This window comes from Delphinapterus leucas, chromosome 4, assembly GCF_059928025.1.
Source record: "Delphinapterus leucas isolate spDelLeu-1000000601 "Yukka" chromosome 4, BTC_Dleu_Yukka2, whole genome shotgun sequence".
NCBI classification, from domain to species: Eukaryota; Metazoa; Chordata; class Mammalia; order Artiodactyla; family Monodontidae; genus Delphinapterus; species Delphinapterus leucas.
Window position 1 is genome coordinate 93,556,751 of NC_143132.1, and position 20,130 is coordinate 93,576,880.

A 20,130-nucleotide genomic window follows, 5' to 3' on the forward strand; every position below is an offset into this window, starting at 1 on the left:
TTGTTTGTTTCTCTTTTGTTTCTTTAAGATTTTATGTGAAAAATCCATGAGATGTGAGCATTTAAGACTTGAAAAAAATGCTGATTTAATTTAGAGGATAAAATTAATCAAGAGGTTCTAGAATTTTAATATGATGATATGCTGGCAAATAAAACTACGTACTTTCTACTCAGTTTGTTTTCTACTGATTTGGGCTTTATAAAGAGCTATGTCATCCAAAAACCTTTTTATCTTCCCCCTGAAAAACTGTTGCTTTAGGTATCTCTGGGTCCTGCAAGATCAGGTTGGCCCTACAGGATCAGAGGAGAGGTGTGGTTTCAAGCTGTCATGTTCAAACTATAACACTTTCTCTTAAGTGATATTTTGTTCCAACTATATTGACATTCGTGAGGTCAGACTCTCAGGAATAGTTACTAAATCAGTGTTAAATGCTTTGTCTCTTTTATTATCAATTTTATCAGGTAATCTTTATAAAGCAACCAGACAACATTGACTGAGGTCATTTACTTTGTATCTTCCACAAGAGTCTTTGCTTTTTTTCCCTCCAAATAATTGAGAACTGTACTCTGAGGACCCTTATAAGAACATGAATAGAATTTGACTCTTTTCTAAAGGATAATTTGAGGGGAAAAATTTTACATTTGATTGTGTGCGTATAGTTGTTCAGGAAAAGGAATAATAGATTACATATCTAAAGAGCTCTTATAATTAGTAAGAAAAAGATTATGGAAATAGGCAAGGAATAGAAAACAGGAATTTACATGGAATTAAAAATAGCCAACATTTATTTAAAAGACCTATCTAATGCAAATTAAAATGTAAGGGCAGTAATTTTTGTATGACAATTACTAGTAATTACTCAAAACTATATATTGACTGAATGTATGTATTATAGTAACAAATTTCTCCCATCAAATTGGAAAAGACTTTTAAAAATGATATGAATTCTCAGACTTGACAGGATATCCAGGCAAAAGATAGTAGCACCAGGTAACTACCAATTCAAACTAGGGATGTTTAACATCTAGATTCACCTTCAGCTCATAGTTGTTGGATAAAATTAAGAAGAGAAATACATTTTCGAACAGAATATAGTCATTCTCAACCCATTTGCACTTTAAAAAATAACTGACAACAATGTTAATGTAAATGAGGTTGCAAGGCAACCTCAACTTACTCTATAAAAGAAAGATTAGGGGACTTCCCTGGTGGCATAGTGGTTAAGAATCCACCTGCCAATACAGGGGACACAGGTTCGAGCCCTGGTCAGGTAAGATCCCACATGCCGCGGAGCTACCAAGCCCATGTGCAACAGCTACTGAGCCTGCGCTCTAGAGCCCGCGAGCCACAACAGCTGACTGAGCTCGCGTACTGCAACTACTGAAGCCCGCGCGCCTAGAGCCCGTGCTCTGCAACAAGAGAAGCCACCACAATGAGCAGCCCAGGCGCCACAACCAGAGAAAGCCCGTGCGCAGCAACAAAGACCCACCGCAGCCAAAAAAATTTAAAAACAGAAAAATTAGTTTAAATAATATCATTTAAATGAAAAGGATTTAGAATACAAGAAATTTTACACTAAGGTATATATAAATAGATATTAACTCCAAATATTACTATCCCTGGTAAGAAAAGCATAGAGGATATAGAAAAGAGCAAAGAAGCAGATATTCGGAATAAGGTCACTAAACAGAGGTGGAGTTTCTCCTCCCCCATCAGCCTTGATTCTAAGACACAGTAGAAAACTCTGAGGGAAAAAAAAAAAAGTGCCGATCTATCCTTGTCATATTATTGACACTTCTTAATGTTTGGGCTTCTCCTCCCAAAATTAATTATTTTCTTCTTCTACAGTTTATCTGTGGTGCCCAGAAACCACTGACTTCCTGGAATTTTTATTAAGAATTCCACATTCCTGCCATGTTTTTCAGATACTGTGCCCTCCGCCAATAAATTCTAATAAATTTTCACTTCTTTTCTTTCAATAACATCCTAGAGAATATGATTCAGACTCAAATTAATCACCAATCATGTTAATGGCTCCTAGGAGTTTACTTCCGATACCCCTTATTATATTAAATCAACTTGATAGTGTGCTAGATCATTGCTCAGCTGGGTTTTCATAAAAGCATTGGTATTTAATATGATTTATATCTGGTTTTCTGCTAATATCTTTGCTTATTGTGTGCTTTATTTTTAAAACAGACATTCTTAGCTAATGGCACCCCTTTAAAATATATCATACTTTAAAAATATTTTACAGTAAAATATGTTACTTATATTATAGTCACTTAATAGTGAACAGGAACAATTTATTTAATTTACAATCAAAATGTTAATATTTGACTTGTAGTTTGGAAAAAGTACATGTACATATATATGTTTTGCTTGTTTAAAAGATCAATTATATGTCAAGATTATTAGAAAATTTGAAGCACTGTATTTTTTTAAAGCTTTGCAGCAAAGGGGCAGCTCTGGGAAAACCATTTGAAGCATCTGCTGAAGATGTAGCAAGTGTGGCGAGTTTCATTGAGACAAAGCTTGTTACATGCTATCTACGGATGAGGAAACCTGACCTTGCCCTGAATCATGCGCACAGGTAAAATGAAGTATTAATAACTACAAGTAAGTACTATCCATGCAAGCAGAGGGTATTATGTGAGCTTGTATGATTAACTTAGATTCCATTTAAATTTAAAGACAAAACAAAAAACATTTCTTTACTACTCGATTTATGTTAAACTAGGCAATCATAGAGATCACAAAGGGCATCTCAAAACCTAATGGAAGAAAGAGAGCCATAAATAATTATCCATAAAGCCAGACAAAATAAAAAGGCAGATAACTGTAGTAGCAAATTAGGGCAGGAAGAAAGGAGGGTACGAATAAGGTTAAGTAAGGAACGAGAAAGATCAGAAGAATTTCCAAAATTGCCCAAAATACAGAGAATGGTAGAAGGAAATTCCAACTGTGAAACATGAGCAAAGACTCGAAAGCTTATCGCTTATTTGGAGATAGCATAGCTGATTCGAAGGATGCTATGCAAGGGTGAGTGTGACAGCTGTCCAAAGGTGTAAAACACTTTTTAATCTATGTCCTTAAAGATTTCTTTTGTATGTTTCTATCCCTCTTCAGAACTCTGTTTTAGCTTGCGGCTTCCTAGAATCCTCAGGATTACCCAGCCCTATCTTTTTTTTCTATAAAAATGTCCTGTTTCCTAAAGGCCTTGCTCTTATCATGGGTAATATTCAGTTTAATCTATGGCAAAGATAAAGTGATTATGTTATGTCTTTCAAATAACTCTTTTCTTAGAATTATGAAGCCTCTACCCCTCTCTGCCTGGCTTAGAGTGATTGACCTAAATATTTAGTCTTGTTCATTTTCTGATCTCACACATCCTGGACTTCTTTTGGATACAAATAATAAAACTAATATCAACATGAAAACATAATGCCTGCCCTGTTAATAACCACGAGGAAACACAATTATCAATTATATTAATACTCATTATGTCAGCAGGAGATCTGCCAACACGCTAAAAATCATTTACAACTCTACATCCACAATGATGTAAGAGTTCCGCCAAAGATTCTTCATGGCTCTAAGGAGACCTCAAGCTTGTAGGCTTAAGCTTGACATCAAGGACAACAAAACCACTTTTAAATTCATAAGATAACCTGCTTGAAAGAAATTTTCTTGCTTTAAGTAAACTGCAGAACCTAAACACTGATTCTCTTTGACACCAAAGAAAATTAGACTCTATAGTTTCTGGAAACACCTTATGCAAACATCATTTTCAAACCCAATATCAGGACATATGGTTATGTCAAAGAATTTCATTCCATTTCCATTTGAAAGGAAAAAGCCACTTGGGTGACTTGTGAGCTCAATGGAAGAAAATATTTAAAATTGGGAATAGCCCAGAAAATCTATAGGCATACATAAACAACACTGAATTGAGATGCACTTGAAAGTAATTATTTATCACCTTCTCCACAGTTTTCACTACACATAAGAAGTGCCATCAAAATGGCCTGCATATTAAGGAAACTATCTCCTGGATATTAGAATGGTTTGATGGATTTTCAAATCATTTTTAATAATAAAAGGATTCAAAATGGTATGGTCATGTCAATATTTAATTCAGTGTTATAAAAACAAGTAATGAACATTAATCAAAATTGTACTATAAGAAACAAGGATGCAAGGATTAGTTTCAATAGATTCACTATTTAGGCTTAGAAACTTTTATTTTAAAACTAAGCATGCTCTTTCAAGACCTTGAAAATTACTGAAGGGAGGATATATAATGATGAATAGTAAACTAATCTTCCCCATTATGCCAGGATTAACTTTTGTATCCTTTTTATTCTATTGTAAAATAACTTTTGCTTCTTTTTCTAAGTTGAACATTAAGAAAGGGAAATCAATAGAGGTTAAACAGTCAATTCATACAATTAATAATGCACCAACTGAAATAAATCATTTTGCTACCCAGCAAAATGTCATATTGCAGAAGACAGTGCCTACAATTCTAATATTTAAATGTTTTTAAAGATCTCAGATTTTAAAGTAGAGCCTGAAACATAAATATATTTCTCAAAATAAATAAATTAATCAGGATACTCAGTCTATAAATAGCCTACAACCATTATACACCATTATACATTCAGTTATACACTGAATGCAGAATCTTGCTTTTGTATTATCACCACATTGTGATGGTTGATACTAATCATGGATCAAAATTAAAATATTCCCTTTTTGCATTTATTTGCATTTGCTGAAGCATCCTTTCTTTAATTTTATGTAAATGTGAGGTCTACTGCATATCTTTAGGAGATCTGTTAACACAAAAATTAGCTTGAAAACCATCACATAGTTTTGCTTCTGATAAAAAGTAACTGCATGTTGTTCTGTCATGTAGAAGACTACAAGAACCATAACTTTATGGTTTTAGGTTCAACAAAGATACATTTTGAAATTAATTAGGCAAGTGTTGACATTTAAAATATGATAATAAGTAATACAAAGGCTTTAGAAACAACTGTTAACAAGTTTTTCTTTTTTTAAATAACATATCCGAAGTGGCAAATATGGATATCATTTTTTTTTTTTTTTACTTCAACCACAAGTGATGCCTAGACTCATCAGTCAAACATATCAACTCTGTGCTCACTTCATCAAACTAGTATCACTGTTTATCAGAGGTGTCTTGAACATTCCTAAGACTGATTTCTAATTACTGCTATCTTATCAAGAATAGAAATCCTACTATAACTCTTTTCCTATCATATAATTATATGTTTATTTGTATAACTGTAAAGATTCTAATGATGCATATCAACTTTTTTGCATATTTCCCACCTTTATATTGCTGTTGTTTGCTTGTTTTTGCTGCAGAATTTTGATGCCACAAGGTGGCAGGCAAGATGAAGTCTAAAATAGCAAATATGTGGAAATGAGCCTCTTTTCAAAATTGTAATGGTGTCATCTACATTCACTCATTCATTCAACAAATATTTTTGAATGCTCACCAAGAGCTTGTGCTAGGCAGTGGGGGTGGTAGTTGTAAACAGGAAATATGTGGTGTTTATGCATATTAGAAGAGGTAGCAAAGTTTAAAAAACAAATACTAATATGAGAAAAAAGAGTGTGTGGTAAATGCAACGAAGGTAATAACATAATTTCAAGTTGCAGAGGCAGCATTGTATGTTAAATCAGAGCATGGAGTCTGAATCTGACCGCTCAGGTTTTCATTCTGACTCCCCCACTCACCAGTTAGCCTGAGTTTAATTCTCTATAAAATTGTGTTATAATAATACTACCTATTTCACAAATACTATATCACAAGGTTTTGTGAAAATTAAACATAAACCCATAGATTCTTTACTCCACCCATGATAGAGTTACTGGTACTGGGCCTGCCTTCCTGCTATAAGTAAGTATAAAACTGGACAAAATATATGAGACAACACTGTTTAGGCACTGGAAAATGGTCATAGCAGGACTTTGATCCTTGAGAGAAGGACAGTATACATGGTGAGCCCCACAATTTTCTTAGCTTTTTGCTGGGGTTCTTTTCCTGCCCTTACTCAGGGAGTTGGAGATCACGTTAAATGTTAAGCTGAAATCTCAATGGGCTGAGGAAGCAGAGATTAGAATATGATGCTGCCAAAAAAGCTGTAATTTACAGGGCAGGTGACCAAAGGAGAAATAGCTTTGTGAGTAGGTTGGGGTTAGAAGACTGCATGAGGGTTTGCTGCAGGTTCTTGGCCAATATAAGAAGTGAGACGTCAGGTAGCAGAGACTGCCTGCTGTGGGACTAAGTGCTAAGTGAAAATACCAGAGGACCTGCAGTGATGGGAGATACTGAAATACCAGTGTGAAGAGACCTCACTGAGTACCTAAAGCATTCAGCTCAAACCCCAGAAAGACCCATGGTTTAAGAGTTAGTACCATGACCTCCAGAATGGATCACTCCTTAGGATTAAACTCAAAGGCAAAACAGACCTGCCTTAATAGAGACTAAAACCATGCATGACAAGAACAAGAGTATTTTTCATTTAATTGCCTGATAGGAAAAATATTCAACAACTTTGCAGGGATGATGTCATAATCCCAATTCCTTACAAAGCTTCATCCAAAATGTCTAGCATAAAATAAAAATTTCTGTACATTCAAAGAAATAGGGAGATGAGACTCATATTTAAGAAAATAAATAGTCCATACAATCAGACCCCAAGAAGACCCAGATGTTAGAATTGGTAGAAAAAGATTTTAAAGAAGCTACAAAAAATAGATCCAAGGATCTTCAGGCAAAGATGATCATAATAAGTGAAGAAATGAGAATCTCAACAGAAAAATAGAAACTATAAAAAAAAAACAAATGGAGATTTCAGCATGGATTAATGAAATATCTAAAATAAAAATGTACTGATGGACCTTGACATCAGATTGAAGACTTAGTACTAAAGAAAGGATTAGTGAACATGAAGACAAATCAGTAGAAATTACCCCATATGAACACAGAGGAAAAAAAGATATTTTAAAAAATTAACCAATGCTTCAGTGACCTATCCTCAGAGACAGTAACAAGCAATCTAGCATACATGTAACTGTCCCAAAGGGAAAAGAAAGAAAGAAAAGGGCATAAAAGTAATCAGTAGAAGTTTTCCAAATTTGTTTTTAAAAAAGTAAAATCTAGTTAGCCCCAACTAAAATAAATACAAAGAGAACCACATCTAGAAACAGCATAAGCAAACTTTTGAAAACTCAAGACAGAGAGAAAATATTAAAGGCAGATAAAAGAAAACAATATGTTACACACAGGGACAATGATACAAATAACAGGTGACTTTTAATCAGAAATAATGGAGACCAAAATACAATGGAACAGGAAGCTTAAAGTACTGAAAGAAAAATGATGCCAAACAAGAATTCAACAACAAAAAAAAATTCTTGAAAATGAGAGTGAGATATAAATACATTTTTAAATAACTAAAGTTAAAAATTAATCTTGAGCAGATCTGTACTTTGAGAAATGATAAATAAGATATTTCAAGCTGAAGTAAATGACAGTAGAGTAAAATTTGGATCTACAAAAAGGAATGAAGAGCATCAGAAATGGTAAATTAAGTGAGTAAACATAAAACACTATATATCTTCTCAAAATGTATTTAAGGATGAATGACTAAGGAAAAAATAGTGTTCTATCATATTATCTAAGGTAAAAATAATAAATAATAAGATTACATATTTTGATGTGCAATATTTGACTACAATATCACAAAAACCTGTGGGAGGAGGCACAAATGGAATTTTACTACTGAAGTTTTTACATGAGGTAGCACAATATTAACTCTAAGTAGCCTGTGTTAAATTAAAAATGCATGTTATAGTCCCTAGAGTAATCATTAAAAATATTACGCGTATAGCTAGAAAGCCAATTATGCACTTAAAATTATATACTAAAGAATATTTAATTAACTGAAGTCAAGGAAGGAGGAAGAGAAGAACAAATAATGGATGGGACACTGGAAGATAATAGCAAGACAATAGGTTTGAACAAAATCATTAATAATTACACTAAACATACTACACTAACTAAATAATCCAATTATAAGGCAGATATCATCAGTCTGGATTAAGTCACAAGATTCAACTATGTTCTATCTACAAAAAGACATAGTTTGAAAGTAAAAGGAAGAAAAATGACATACCATACAGTAAACATAAAAATCTGTTTTTCTGTCGGGCTTGGCTATGTTACTATCAGACAAAGTAGGTCTCAAGAAAAGGAGTTATTACCAAGGATAAAAATAAGGCTCAACAAAATTTTGAAAATTTGAAATCTGACAGAGCTTTTTCTCTGACTATAATGCAATTAAATTATAAATCATTAAGATATCTAGAAAAACCCCTCCAAATACTTGGAAATTAAGCAATATACATCTAAATAACCCATCAGTCAAAATATAAGAAAATAAAATAACAAAGGCATGGATTTGAATTTCTGCTTCATCACTTACTAGCTTTGACTTTCACAAGTAACTTAACTTCACTTTGCCTCAGTTTTCTCATCTTTAAATCTAAGTAAACTGGTTAAAATCACTCCTAAATCTTAAAATATATCAGATTTGTATTTTGTTTCAATCCCACCACCAATAACGAATGCAGATTATTTTCAATGGTAATAACAGCAATAAACTCTATATATGCATAGAGGACACTATTATTTTTAAAATACCCTTTAGATGTGAAAAGATGTTCAACATCCTTACTTATTGGAGAAATGCAAGTCAAAACTACAGTGAGATACCACTTACACCAGTCACAATGGCCAACATTAAAAAGTGTACAAACAACAAATGCTGGAGAGGGTGTGGAGAAAAGGGATCCCTTGCTACATTCCCATTAGTGGTAATGGGAATGTGCTGCAGTCACTATGGAAAACAATATGGAGGTTCCTCAGAAAACTAAAAATAGAATCACCATATGATGCAACAATCCCACTCCTAGGCATATATCTGGACAAAACTATAATTCAAAAAGATACATGCACCCCTATGTTCATAGCAGCATTATTCACAATAGCCAAGACATGGAAACAACCTAAATTAAATGTCCATCAACAGACAAATGAATAAAGAAGATGTGGTACATATATGCAATGGAATTCTACTCAGCCATAAAAAAAAGAAAATAATGCCATTTGCAGCAACATGGATGCAACTAGAGATTATCATACTAAGTGAAGTAAGTCAGAAAGAGAAAGACAAATACCATATGATATCACTTATATGTGGAAGCTAAAATATGACACAAATGAACTTATCTACAAAACAGAAACAGACTCACAGACACAGAGAACAGACTTGTGGTTGCCAAGGGGAAGGCGGGGTGGGGGAAGGATCAACTGGGAGTTTGGGGTTAGTAGATACAAACTATTACATATAGAATGGATAAACAACAAGGTCTTACTGTATAGCACAGGGAACTATATCCAATAGCCTGGGATAAACCATAATGGAAAAGAATATAAAAAGAAGAGTGTATATATGTGTATAACTGAGTCACTTTACTATACAGCAGAAATTAATACAACATTGTAAATCAACTATACTTCAATTAAAAAATAAGATAAAATAAAATACCCTTTTTGAACCCAAGATATACTGAATAAAGTAGACAATTTGGAATATTCTATGAAAATACAAGTTTGGGGGGCATCATTATTTATAACTTTGAGGATAATTAAAATGCTCAGAGGTGATATAAGCTTAAACCATTACAGATATTCATGAGTTTTAGAATAAACTGGTTCATAATAGAAGTAACAGAAATTTTGAAAATTTCTTGCAGATCTCATGAAATGAGATATTTAAAATACAACATGCTCCTCTTTACCATAACTGAATGTTCAAAGTTTGGCCAGGAGTGACATGAGAGATATGGCAGAACAGGATGTTCCCAGCTTGTATCATCCCCTGGCAACAATAACTTGGCAGCCATTCACAGACAAAAAGTGTCTTTGTGGGAGCTTTGGAATCCAGGCAGGACACTGTGAAACCTCGGGGGGCCCACAACCAAGGAAGTCTGTTTTAATAAAGCAGGCCCAAACCAAGGGGGATGGCACCCCTATAGTGTCCCTAGCAAGACTCAGAAACAGTTCTGACCCCTGTGGATTTGCCTATAGCCCCATTTGACCTTGGTCCTGCCACCAGCACAGGATGCCAAGGAACCTCAGAGAAGTCATGCCTGTCTATGCCTCAGTAATAAACCCACAGCTATGGACACTGAAGTAACTCATGATCTGACTCCATCTCCTTTCAGCCACCATCCATAAGCAGTCCTACCAGCCCAGGGACGTGGCTGGAGACATACTTATTTGCATCCCCAGAGATCCTGAAATGTCCCTGTGACACAGCTCTAGCCCCTCCCCACTGCAGTCAGGGAACAGTTCTACCCACCTAGGGATCTGGTGGGAGACGTGACCATCCATGCCTTCAGAGCTATGACTTCAGATCTCATTTCCAGTTGTGTACCCTGAAGGAATCTTGGGCCTCAGTTCCAGCTCCTATCAACCATAGTCCAGAGCCAGCCAGTCTGTCCAGGGACCCACCCAGTGGCCCAGTAGAAGCCCTCCCAAGGACTCAAAGAGAGGCATATCTTTCCACATACCTGATAACAGGACCACTGTCTGAAGACCCAACTGCAGACCCTGAAGTGGAACCTTGTCCCAGCACCAGCCCTACTAATCAAGGTTCTAGAGGCAGTTCTGTCCACCCAGGGACCAAATAGGATCCACCCCAGCCCAAATCCCTGGTAAAAGGCTCACCAAACACAGAGCCCATTGTGAACACAGCAACAGCCAAGTAACCTAGCTCTAATCCATCTCAGCTGTAATTCTGCAGGTAATCTCATCAGCCTGGGAAACCAATAGAAGCCAACATTGGAGCACCTAAATATTTAAGGCAAACATTAACAGACTGAAGGAATAAATAGACAGCAATACAATAATAGTAGGGAACTTCAATACCCCACTCTCAATAATGGATAGATTATCCAGACAGAAAATCAATAAGGAAAAAACAGACTTGAATAACACTATAGACTAAATTGATATAATTAACATATACAGAACATTCCATCGAACAGCACAAGAATACACATTTTTTCCAAGCACACACAGAACATTCTCCAGGATAGATCATATGTTAGCCCACAAAGCAAGTCTTAACAAATTAATGAAGATTGATATCATATAAAGTATCCCTTGCCAACCACAATGATATAAAACTAGGAATAATAATGGGAGGAATATTGATAAATTCAGAAATACATGTAAATTAAACAACATACTCTGGAAAACCCAATAAAAAAGAAATCAGAAAATATCTTGAGACAAACAAAAATGAAAACACAACATACCAAAAACTTATGTAATGCAGCAAAAGCAGTTCTAAGAGGGAAATTTATAGCAGTAAACAACTACATTAAGAAAAAAGGAAGATGTCAAATAAACAAGCTAACTTTACACCTCAAGGAACTTGAAAAAGAAGAACAAACTAAGCCCAAATTTAGCAGAACGAAGGAAATAATAAAGATTAGAGCAAACCGGATGAAAAAGAGACTAGAAAAACAATGTAAAAAATCAACAAAACTAGAAGATGTTTTGAAAAGATAAATAAAATTGACAAAAGTTTAGCGAGACTAACCAAAAAAAGAGAGAGGACTCAAAATTATAAATGAACGAGAAGACATTACAGCTTATATCACAGAAATACAAAGGATCATAAGAGACTACTGTGAAATATTATACACCAACAAATGGGATAGCCTAGAAGACAAGGACAAATTCCTAGAAACATACAATCTGCCATGAAAAACATCATGAAGAAATAGAAAATCTGAACAGACTAATAATAAGTATGCATTTTGAAGCAGCAATCAAAAGCCCCCCAACAAAGAAAAGACTAGGACCAGATGGCTTCACTAGTGAATTATACCAAACATTTAAATAATTAACATCAGTCCTTCTCAAACTCTTTCAAAAATAGAAGAGGAGGAAATACTTCCAAACTAATTTTACAAGGCCAGCATTACTCTAATACCAAAGACAAATAAGGACACTACAAGAAAGGAAAATTACAGGTCAATATCCTTAATGAACATAGATGCAAAATTCCTGAAGAAAATACTAGCAAAGCAAATTCAACAGCACATTGAAAGGATCACACATTATAATCAAGTGAGATCTATTCTTGGGATGCAAGGTTCCCAGGACATACACAAATTAACAAACATGATAGATCACCTTAAGAAAATAAAAGATAAAAATTATATGATCATCTGAATAGATGCAGGAAAAAAGCATTTGACAAAATTTAACATTCTTTCATGATAAAAACTCTCAACAAATTAGGTATAAAAGGAATGTACCTCAACATAATAAAGACAATATATGACCATCATACTCAACAGTAAAAAGTTCCTCCTCTAAGATCAGGAACAAGATAAGGATTCTGACTCTTGCCATTTTTAATTCAACATAGTGCTGGAAGTCCTATACAGAGCAATTAGGCAAGAAAAAGAAATAAAAGCCATGCAAATAAGAAAGGAAGAAGCAAAACTGTCTCTATTTGCAGATGATATGATCTTATAAATAGAAAGCCTTAAAGCCTCCACAAAGAAATTGTTAGAACCAATAATGAATTCAGCAAAGTTGCAGGATACAAAATTAATATACAAAAATTATTTGCATTTCTATACACAACAGTGACTAACCAAAAAAGAAATTAAGAAAACAATCTTATTTACAGTAGCATCAAAAATAATAAATAATACTTAGGAATAAATTTAACTAAGGAGATGAAATACCAGTACACTGAAAACTGTAAGACTTTGATGAAAGATGGAAGAAGACACAAATAAATAGAAAGGTATCCTGTATTCATGGATTGGAAGAATAAATATTGTTAAAATTCCATACTACCCAAAGAAATCTATATATTTAGTGTAGATTTATACACTAAATATAAAAAAGTTCAATGGCATTTTTCAAAGAAGTAGAAAAAAATCAGTCAAAATTCATGTGGAACCACAAAAAAACTGAATAGCCAAAGCAATCTTGAGAAAGAAGAACAGAGCTGAAGGCATCAACTTCCTGACTTCAAACTATATTACAAAGCTATCAAACCATAATGGTACTGGCATATAAACAGGCACACAGACCAATGGAAAAGAATAAAGAGCCCAGAAGTAAATCCACATGTATATGGTCAATGAGTCTAAGACAAGGATGTCAAGAATACAAAATGGGAAAAGGATAGTCTATTTAATAAATGACATTGAAAAAACTGGATATCCACATGCAAAAAAATGAAATTAGACCCTTATATTATACCATATACAAAAATCAACTCAAAATGGATTAAAGACTTAAATTAAGACCTGAAACTATAAAACTCCTAGAAGAAATCATAGGGAGAAATCTCTTTGACATTGGTCTTGGCAATGATGTTTTGGATATGACACCAAAAGCACAGGCAACAAAAGCAAAAATAAATAAGTGGGGCTATGTCAAACTAAAAACTTATGCACAGCAAAGGAAATAACAAAATGAAAAGGCAACCTATGAAATAAAAGAAAATATTTGCAAACCATATATTAGGGGTTGCAAACCATGGCAAGGAGTTAGACATCCAAAATACAGAGGGAAGAGATATGGAGATATATGTATATGTATAGCTGACTCACTTTGTTATAAAGCAGAAACTAACACACCACTGTAAAGCAATTATACTCCAATAAAGATGTTAAAAAATTAATATATATATATGGAACTCTTACAACTCAATAGCAAAAAAAAAACGCTGATTTTAAAAATGGGCAAAAGATTGGAACAGACATTTTTCCAAAGAAGACATTAAAATGGCCAACAGATATATGAGCATCACTAATCATCAGGGAAATGCATATCAAAACAATGAACTACCACCTCAGACCTGTTAGAATGGCTATTATCAAAAAGGCGAGATAACAAGTATTAGCAACGATGCGGAAAAAGGGAACCCTTGTGCACTGTTGTTGGGAATGTAAACTGCTATAGCCAAAATGGAAAACAATATGGAGGTTCCTCAAAAAATGTTAAAGGAACTACAATATGATCCAGCAATCCCACTGCTGGCCATATAGCCAAAGAAACAAAGTCAGTATCTTGAAAAAACATCTGCACTCCCATGTTCACTACAACATTATTCACCCCAAGATGTAAAACAATCTAAGTGTCTGTTGACAGATGAATGGATAAAGAAAATGTGAAATAGATACATACACACACACAATATTATTCAGCCATAAAAAAGTAGGGAATCCTGCAATTTGTGACAATATGAATGAACCCAGAGGACATTAAACTAAGTAAAATAAGCCAGACACAGAAAGACAAACACTGTATGATCTCACTTATATGTGGAATCTAAAAAGTCTAACTCAGAGAACCAGAGAGTAAAATATTTGTTGCTAGGGCCTGAAGGTGGGGAAAATGTGGAGATATTCGTCAAAGGGCATAAACTTTCAGCATGGTGACTATAGTTAATAATACTGTATTGTATACTTGAAATTTGATAAAAAGATGCTGAGAGTTCTCACCACACTGGGGGAAAAAAAAAAAAAGGTAACTATGTGAGATGTGAGGTGATAGGTGTGTTAAGTGATTGTAGTAATTTCACAATGTATACGTGTATCAAACTATTACATTTTCCACCTTGAATACATACAGTTTTTGGCAAGTATGCCTCAATAAAACTTAGGGGAAAATTAAAATAGCTAAGCTAAAAGAAAAAAAAGTGGCCATTAAATTCAACAAGTCAATAGCATTCGATGAAACAAAACAATTCTCACAATCTTAGGTGAACTTAAAACCACAATACTAACAGTAAAACAAAAGAGGACATTGCTGGAGCCAGTTTCTTATGAAAACATGTTTAGGCTACTAAGTGTCAGTGTTGATACTACTTATAGGGGGATAATAATAGGAACACAAAAGAAAAAGATGTGATCTTACCTGAAATATACATAACCCTGGGTACCTCACAGTGCTTTGCTTTGAGAAAACATATGGGTGACTATTTTGATGACATTGCCATTCATAAAAAGACATTACATTATCCATGCTGTTTTTCTAAACTCTTAAGGAAAGGGCTTCAGTTTAAATATCCCTGCTCTTCCTATTCCTATCCTCTGTGTTCCCTAAATTACAGGGTGTTACTTTCAGTTGAATGAAATAAGCATAGTCTGTATGTGTTTGTGTGCCCGTGTATGCTTGTATGTTTGCATGAGCTTGCAAGTGCGGAGAAAACAAGGGGAAATCACGGCATGCCATTTTAAGGATATCAGGTTGGACTTTTAGCAAGTAGGCACTTTGCCTCTTTGAGAAGTTAGGCATATTAAAATACTGTACGAATCATTAGTACATTTATGTCTCTTTCTATTTTACCCCCATAAAAATATATTTACCTATGCAATAAAAAGATGCTTTCACTGAAGATTGTATTAAACACTCCAAGTTTTCCTTTCAACCCTAAAAAGGAATATAAAACATGCCAATTTCTATGGAAGGGCAAAGATTGTGTTCACTGTTATCATACTGCAGAGAACAGGTACAATACCTCTCTGCAGTGCAAAGCTGACCACGTTAAGCAATTGTTCTCGAGCAGGAACAAGAACAAGCATTTATTGAACACCTGCCAGGTAGCAGGTGTGAATTAGGCATTTCATATGCCATTTCAGTTAATCCTTCCAAATAACTTCCTGAGAAAGTTTCCTTACTACCATTTACAGATGAAGGAACTACATCCCAGCAAATCTATGATATCACAGTAATTTTTCTTTCTTCTAGATATTCTGGCTGTCATCACATTTCATCCTAAATTATGAAAATCATAGCATCTTTAAAAGTTGAAGGGGTTCCCATACTGACGATGGTGGCAGTGGGATGTGGTGGGCATTCTCCCTGTAATTAGAAAATCTAGGTGCAACTACCATTTCACTGGTTGTTTTGCAAAAGCCTTGATTTCCTCGTGTATGATCTGTGGATAATAATGCTTAGCTTGGCAAGGTAACTACAATATTGATGCAACATAGCTTTTACATCACAAGATTCTAACATAATTACCAGTTTTCACCCTTCCTTTACCTGAAGCCTGCCTCTTCTTTGTGATCATCACATGAATCAATAAAAATAGCCTTGTAAGGTAAATACATGGCCTTATTTCTGAAAGAAATAAATAATAAGAAAAAAGATAATGAAGATTAAAGCTAATAAATTCCAGAAAACAATTAAACATGGCCATATATTACCCAAGGAATATAAATGGCTAAGTGTCCCAGAGTCATTATGTGCTTATCTTAGTAAGAACCCAAGAAATAGGACACTGATGGCTCAGATACCTTATTAGAAATTTATTTTCTGCAGAAGGAGGAAAGGAGGAGAAGGAGGGGAAGGGAAGAGAGGAAGAGAGGAATGGGAGGAGGAAGAGGAAGAGATAACAATGACCATGTCTGATATGACAGGAAAATTTGAACACGTAGCAAAGGCAAAAAAACAGACAAACAGAAAAAAACCACAAAAGTTATTGACCCCTTCTTAAGTTTTCAATTATAGGCAGGTTCTGAAGCTGGGTCAGATTCCTTGAGTTGCCTGTCCAAGTTGCAAAAGATGTGATAAAAGGATCATACTCTGTTTATATTACAGAGTAATATAAACAAATATAATAATGTAAATGTGTAAACGTATTTACAACCTTTCATGGTTATATCTGTACCACTTTTCATTATAACAAAGCCTGCAATAGATTAATTAAAATAACCCCACCTACAGCATTCCTCTACTGCCTCCATGACCCTTTGCCATTCCTCCCATGGCTCCTCACCGGAACACATCACCTCCTACCCTTACATTCAAGTTGACCGCATTTTACTTTACAATCATCTTGCTTGGTGTTTTATTTCGTATCCTAGCTTCCACTCTTTTTCTTCTAACAATTTAGGCTAGTCTTAACTCTGAGGTCAGTTATCTATTCAGCTTTTATCTTTCCTTTCCACTTACTCATTGAGATAAAAATGGTTCATAAATTAAGAAGCAGTATATTAGTGTATGGGAGTGGTATCTGATGCAACAATGCATCTGTCAATCAGGACCTCTATAAAACGTAAATCTACCAGTTATTGTTGGTTTATTCCCTTGTTTTTGATTTCCATATGGTTCTTGGAAAACAGAACAGACAGCACTAATGCACAGTTCCCATGCTGAGTACTGCCTTCAGGAAACGTTCATTTCGGTCCTCGAAGCTGGCAAGAAGGCTGCACAGACACTCCTTGTGGGTGGCTCTGTTCTTACATTATTTAAGAGGATTCTTTTATATTTGTTTCTCACTTTCTAATACACCAGCTTTTTTTCTTAACATCTTTACTGGAGTATAATTGCTTACAGTGTTGTGTTAGTTTCTGCTGTATAACACAGGAAATCAGCTATATGTATACATATATCCCCATAACCCCTCCTTATCCCACCCCTCTAGGTGGTCACAACCTACTGGAAAGCAGTTACACAGCACAAGGAGATCAGCTCGGTGCTTTGTACACCAGCTTTAAAATCCATTCTGATGGGATGAACAAGTCACTTAGCCTTTCTGCAATTTCTTCCTCTGTAAATTCTCACTGGGATATTAAAAGTATTGATGTACTCAGAATTTTGAAATGTTCTAAAATTTGTAATTGGTGTGGCCTGGGGTAAGTACACATAATGAGAAAGATGAAATGTTTGTTTCTACTTCCTGAAAGGTCAATTGATTTTTTAAAATGTTCTAGATTTTAAAGGGCTAATTCTGTAACTACAAGTAAAGAAGAATAGAGGAGCTGCAAGTTTGCTTGTAATGTAGTGAAACAAGCTTCAGAAACCAAAGTCCTGGATTTGAATCTCTGCACATCATTGAGTAACCTTGACTTTCACAAGTCATTTAACTTATCTTTGACTCAGTTTCTGTATCTCTGAACAAGGGATAATAACAATACCTTCCTATACACTTGTAAAGGGGGTGAAAGGATATTATAGATATGAAAGTGTTTTGTGGGGGGGGGGTCACAGGGTGGGATGAATTGGGAGATTGGGATTGACATATATACACTATCAATACTATGTATAAAATAGATACCTAATGATAACATACTGTATAGCACAGGGAACTCTACCCAATGCTCTGTGGTAACCTAAATTGGACGGAAATCCAAAAAAAGAGGTGATATATGTATATGTACAGCTGATTCACTTTGCTGTACAGCAGAAATTAACAAAACATTGTAAAGAAACTATACTCCAATAAAGATTAATTTAAAAAAGAAAGTGTTTTGAAAATGGAAAATGTTTGTGCAAATCTTTTTTTTTTTCTTTTATTTACTAAATCAGAGTTTCTAAAAGTATTCCATCTGTCCTGCAAGATGTTCCACGAAAAAGAAGAGGACTCCGGTCTAGAAGTTCATGAAACAGGAAACCCTAATCCTTTCTTACAGGTTTATCAAGCACACTAGCACATTAAGCCTGTGAAAAGTCCTACAGTCGAAAAAGTGATTTAATTTTTTTATTTTAACGTTTTTATTGGAGTACAATTGCTTTACAATGGTGTGATAGATTCTGTTTATAACAAAGTGGATCAGTTATACATATACATATATCCCCATATCTCTTCCCTCTTGCATCTCCCTCCCTCCCACCCTCCCTATCCCACCCTTCTAGCTGGTCAAAAATCACAGAGCTGATCTCCCTGTGCTATGCGACTGCTTCCCACTAGCCATCTACTTTACATTTGGTAGTGTATATATGTCCATATATACACTACCACTCTCTCACTTTTTCCAAGCTTACGCCTTCCCCTCCCCGTGTCCTCAAGTCCATTCTCTAGTAGGTCTGGGTCTTCATTCTCATCTTGTCCCTAGGTTCTTCATGACCTTTTTTTTTTTTCTTTTAGATTCCATATAATGTGTTAGCATACGGTATTTGTTTTCCTCTTTCTGACTTATTTCACTCTGCATGTCAGACTCTAGGTCCGTCCACCTCACTACAAATAACTCAATATCATTTCTTTTTATGGCTGAGTAATATTCCATTGTATATATGTGCCACATCTTCTTTATCCATTCATTTGTCGATGGACACCTAAGTTGCTTCCATGTCCTGGCTATTGTAAATAGAGCTGCAATGAACATTGTGGTACAGGACTCTTTTTGAATAATGGTTTTCTCAGGGTATATGCCCAGTAGTGGGATTACTGGGTCATGTGGTAGTTCTATTTTTAGTTTTTTAAGGAAACTGCATACTGTTCTCCATAGTGGCTGTATCCATTTACATTCCCACCAACAGTGTATGAGAGTTCCCTTTTCTCCACACCCTCTCCAGCATTTATTGTTTGTCGATTTTTTGAAGATGGCCATTCTGACCAGTGTGAGATGATATCGCACTGTAGTTTTGATTTGAATTTCTCTAATGGTTAACGATGTTGAGCATTCTTTCATGTGTTTGTTGTCAATCTGTATATCTTCTTCGGAGAAATGTCTATTTACATCTTCTGCCCATTTTCGGATTGGGTTGTTTGTTTTTTTCATATTGAGCTGCATGAGCTGCTTGTAAATTTTGGAGATTGATCCTTTGTCAGTTGCTTCATATGCAAATATTTTCTCCATTCTGAGGGTTGTCTTTTCATCTTATTTATGGTTTCCTTTGCTGTGCAAAACCTTTGAAGTTTCATTAGGTCCCATTAGTTTATTTTTGTTTTTATTTCCATTTCTCTAGTAGGTGGGTCAAAAAGGATCTTGCTGTGATTTATGTCATACAGTGTTCTGCCTATGTTTTCCTCTAAGAGGTTGATAGTGTCCGGCCTTACATTTAGCTCTTTCATCTATCTTGAGTTTATTTTTGTGTATGGTGTTGGGGAGTGTTCTAATTTCACTCTTTTACATGTAGCTGTCCAGTTTTCAGCACCACTTATTGAAGAGGCTGTCTTTCCTCCACTGGATATTCTTGCCTCCTTTACCAAAGATAAAGTGACCATATGTGCATGGGTTTATCTCTTGGCTTTC

At 34.9% G+C, this 20,130-nt stretch overlaps 1 protein-coding gene across 1 annotated transcript in view; it reads left to right on the forward strand.

The window, feature by feature from the left end:
• Positions 1-20,130, forward strand: part of SPATA16 (spermatogenesis associated 16) — a 222,963-nt gene that overhangs the window by 53,332 nt on the left and 149,501 nt on the right. Inside the window, exon 2 of the mRNA XM_022575393.2 lies at positions 2,448-2,593. Coding sequence (XP_022431101.2) covers positions 2,448-2,593 — 146 coding nt within the window. The remainder of the gene's footprint in view (positions 1-2,447; positions 2,594-20,130) is intronic.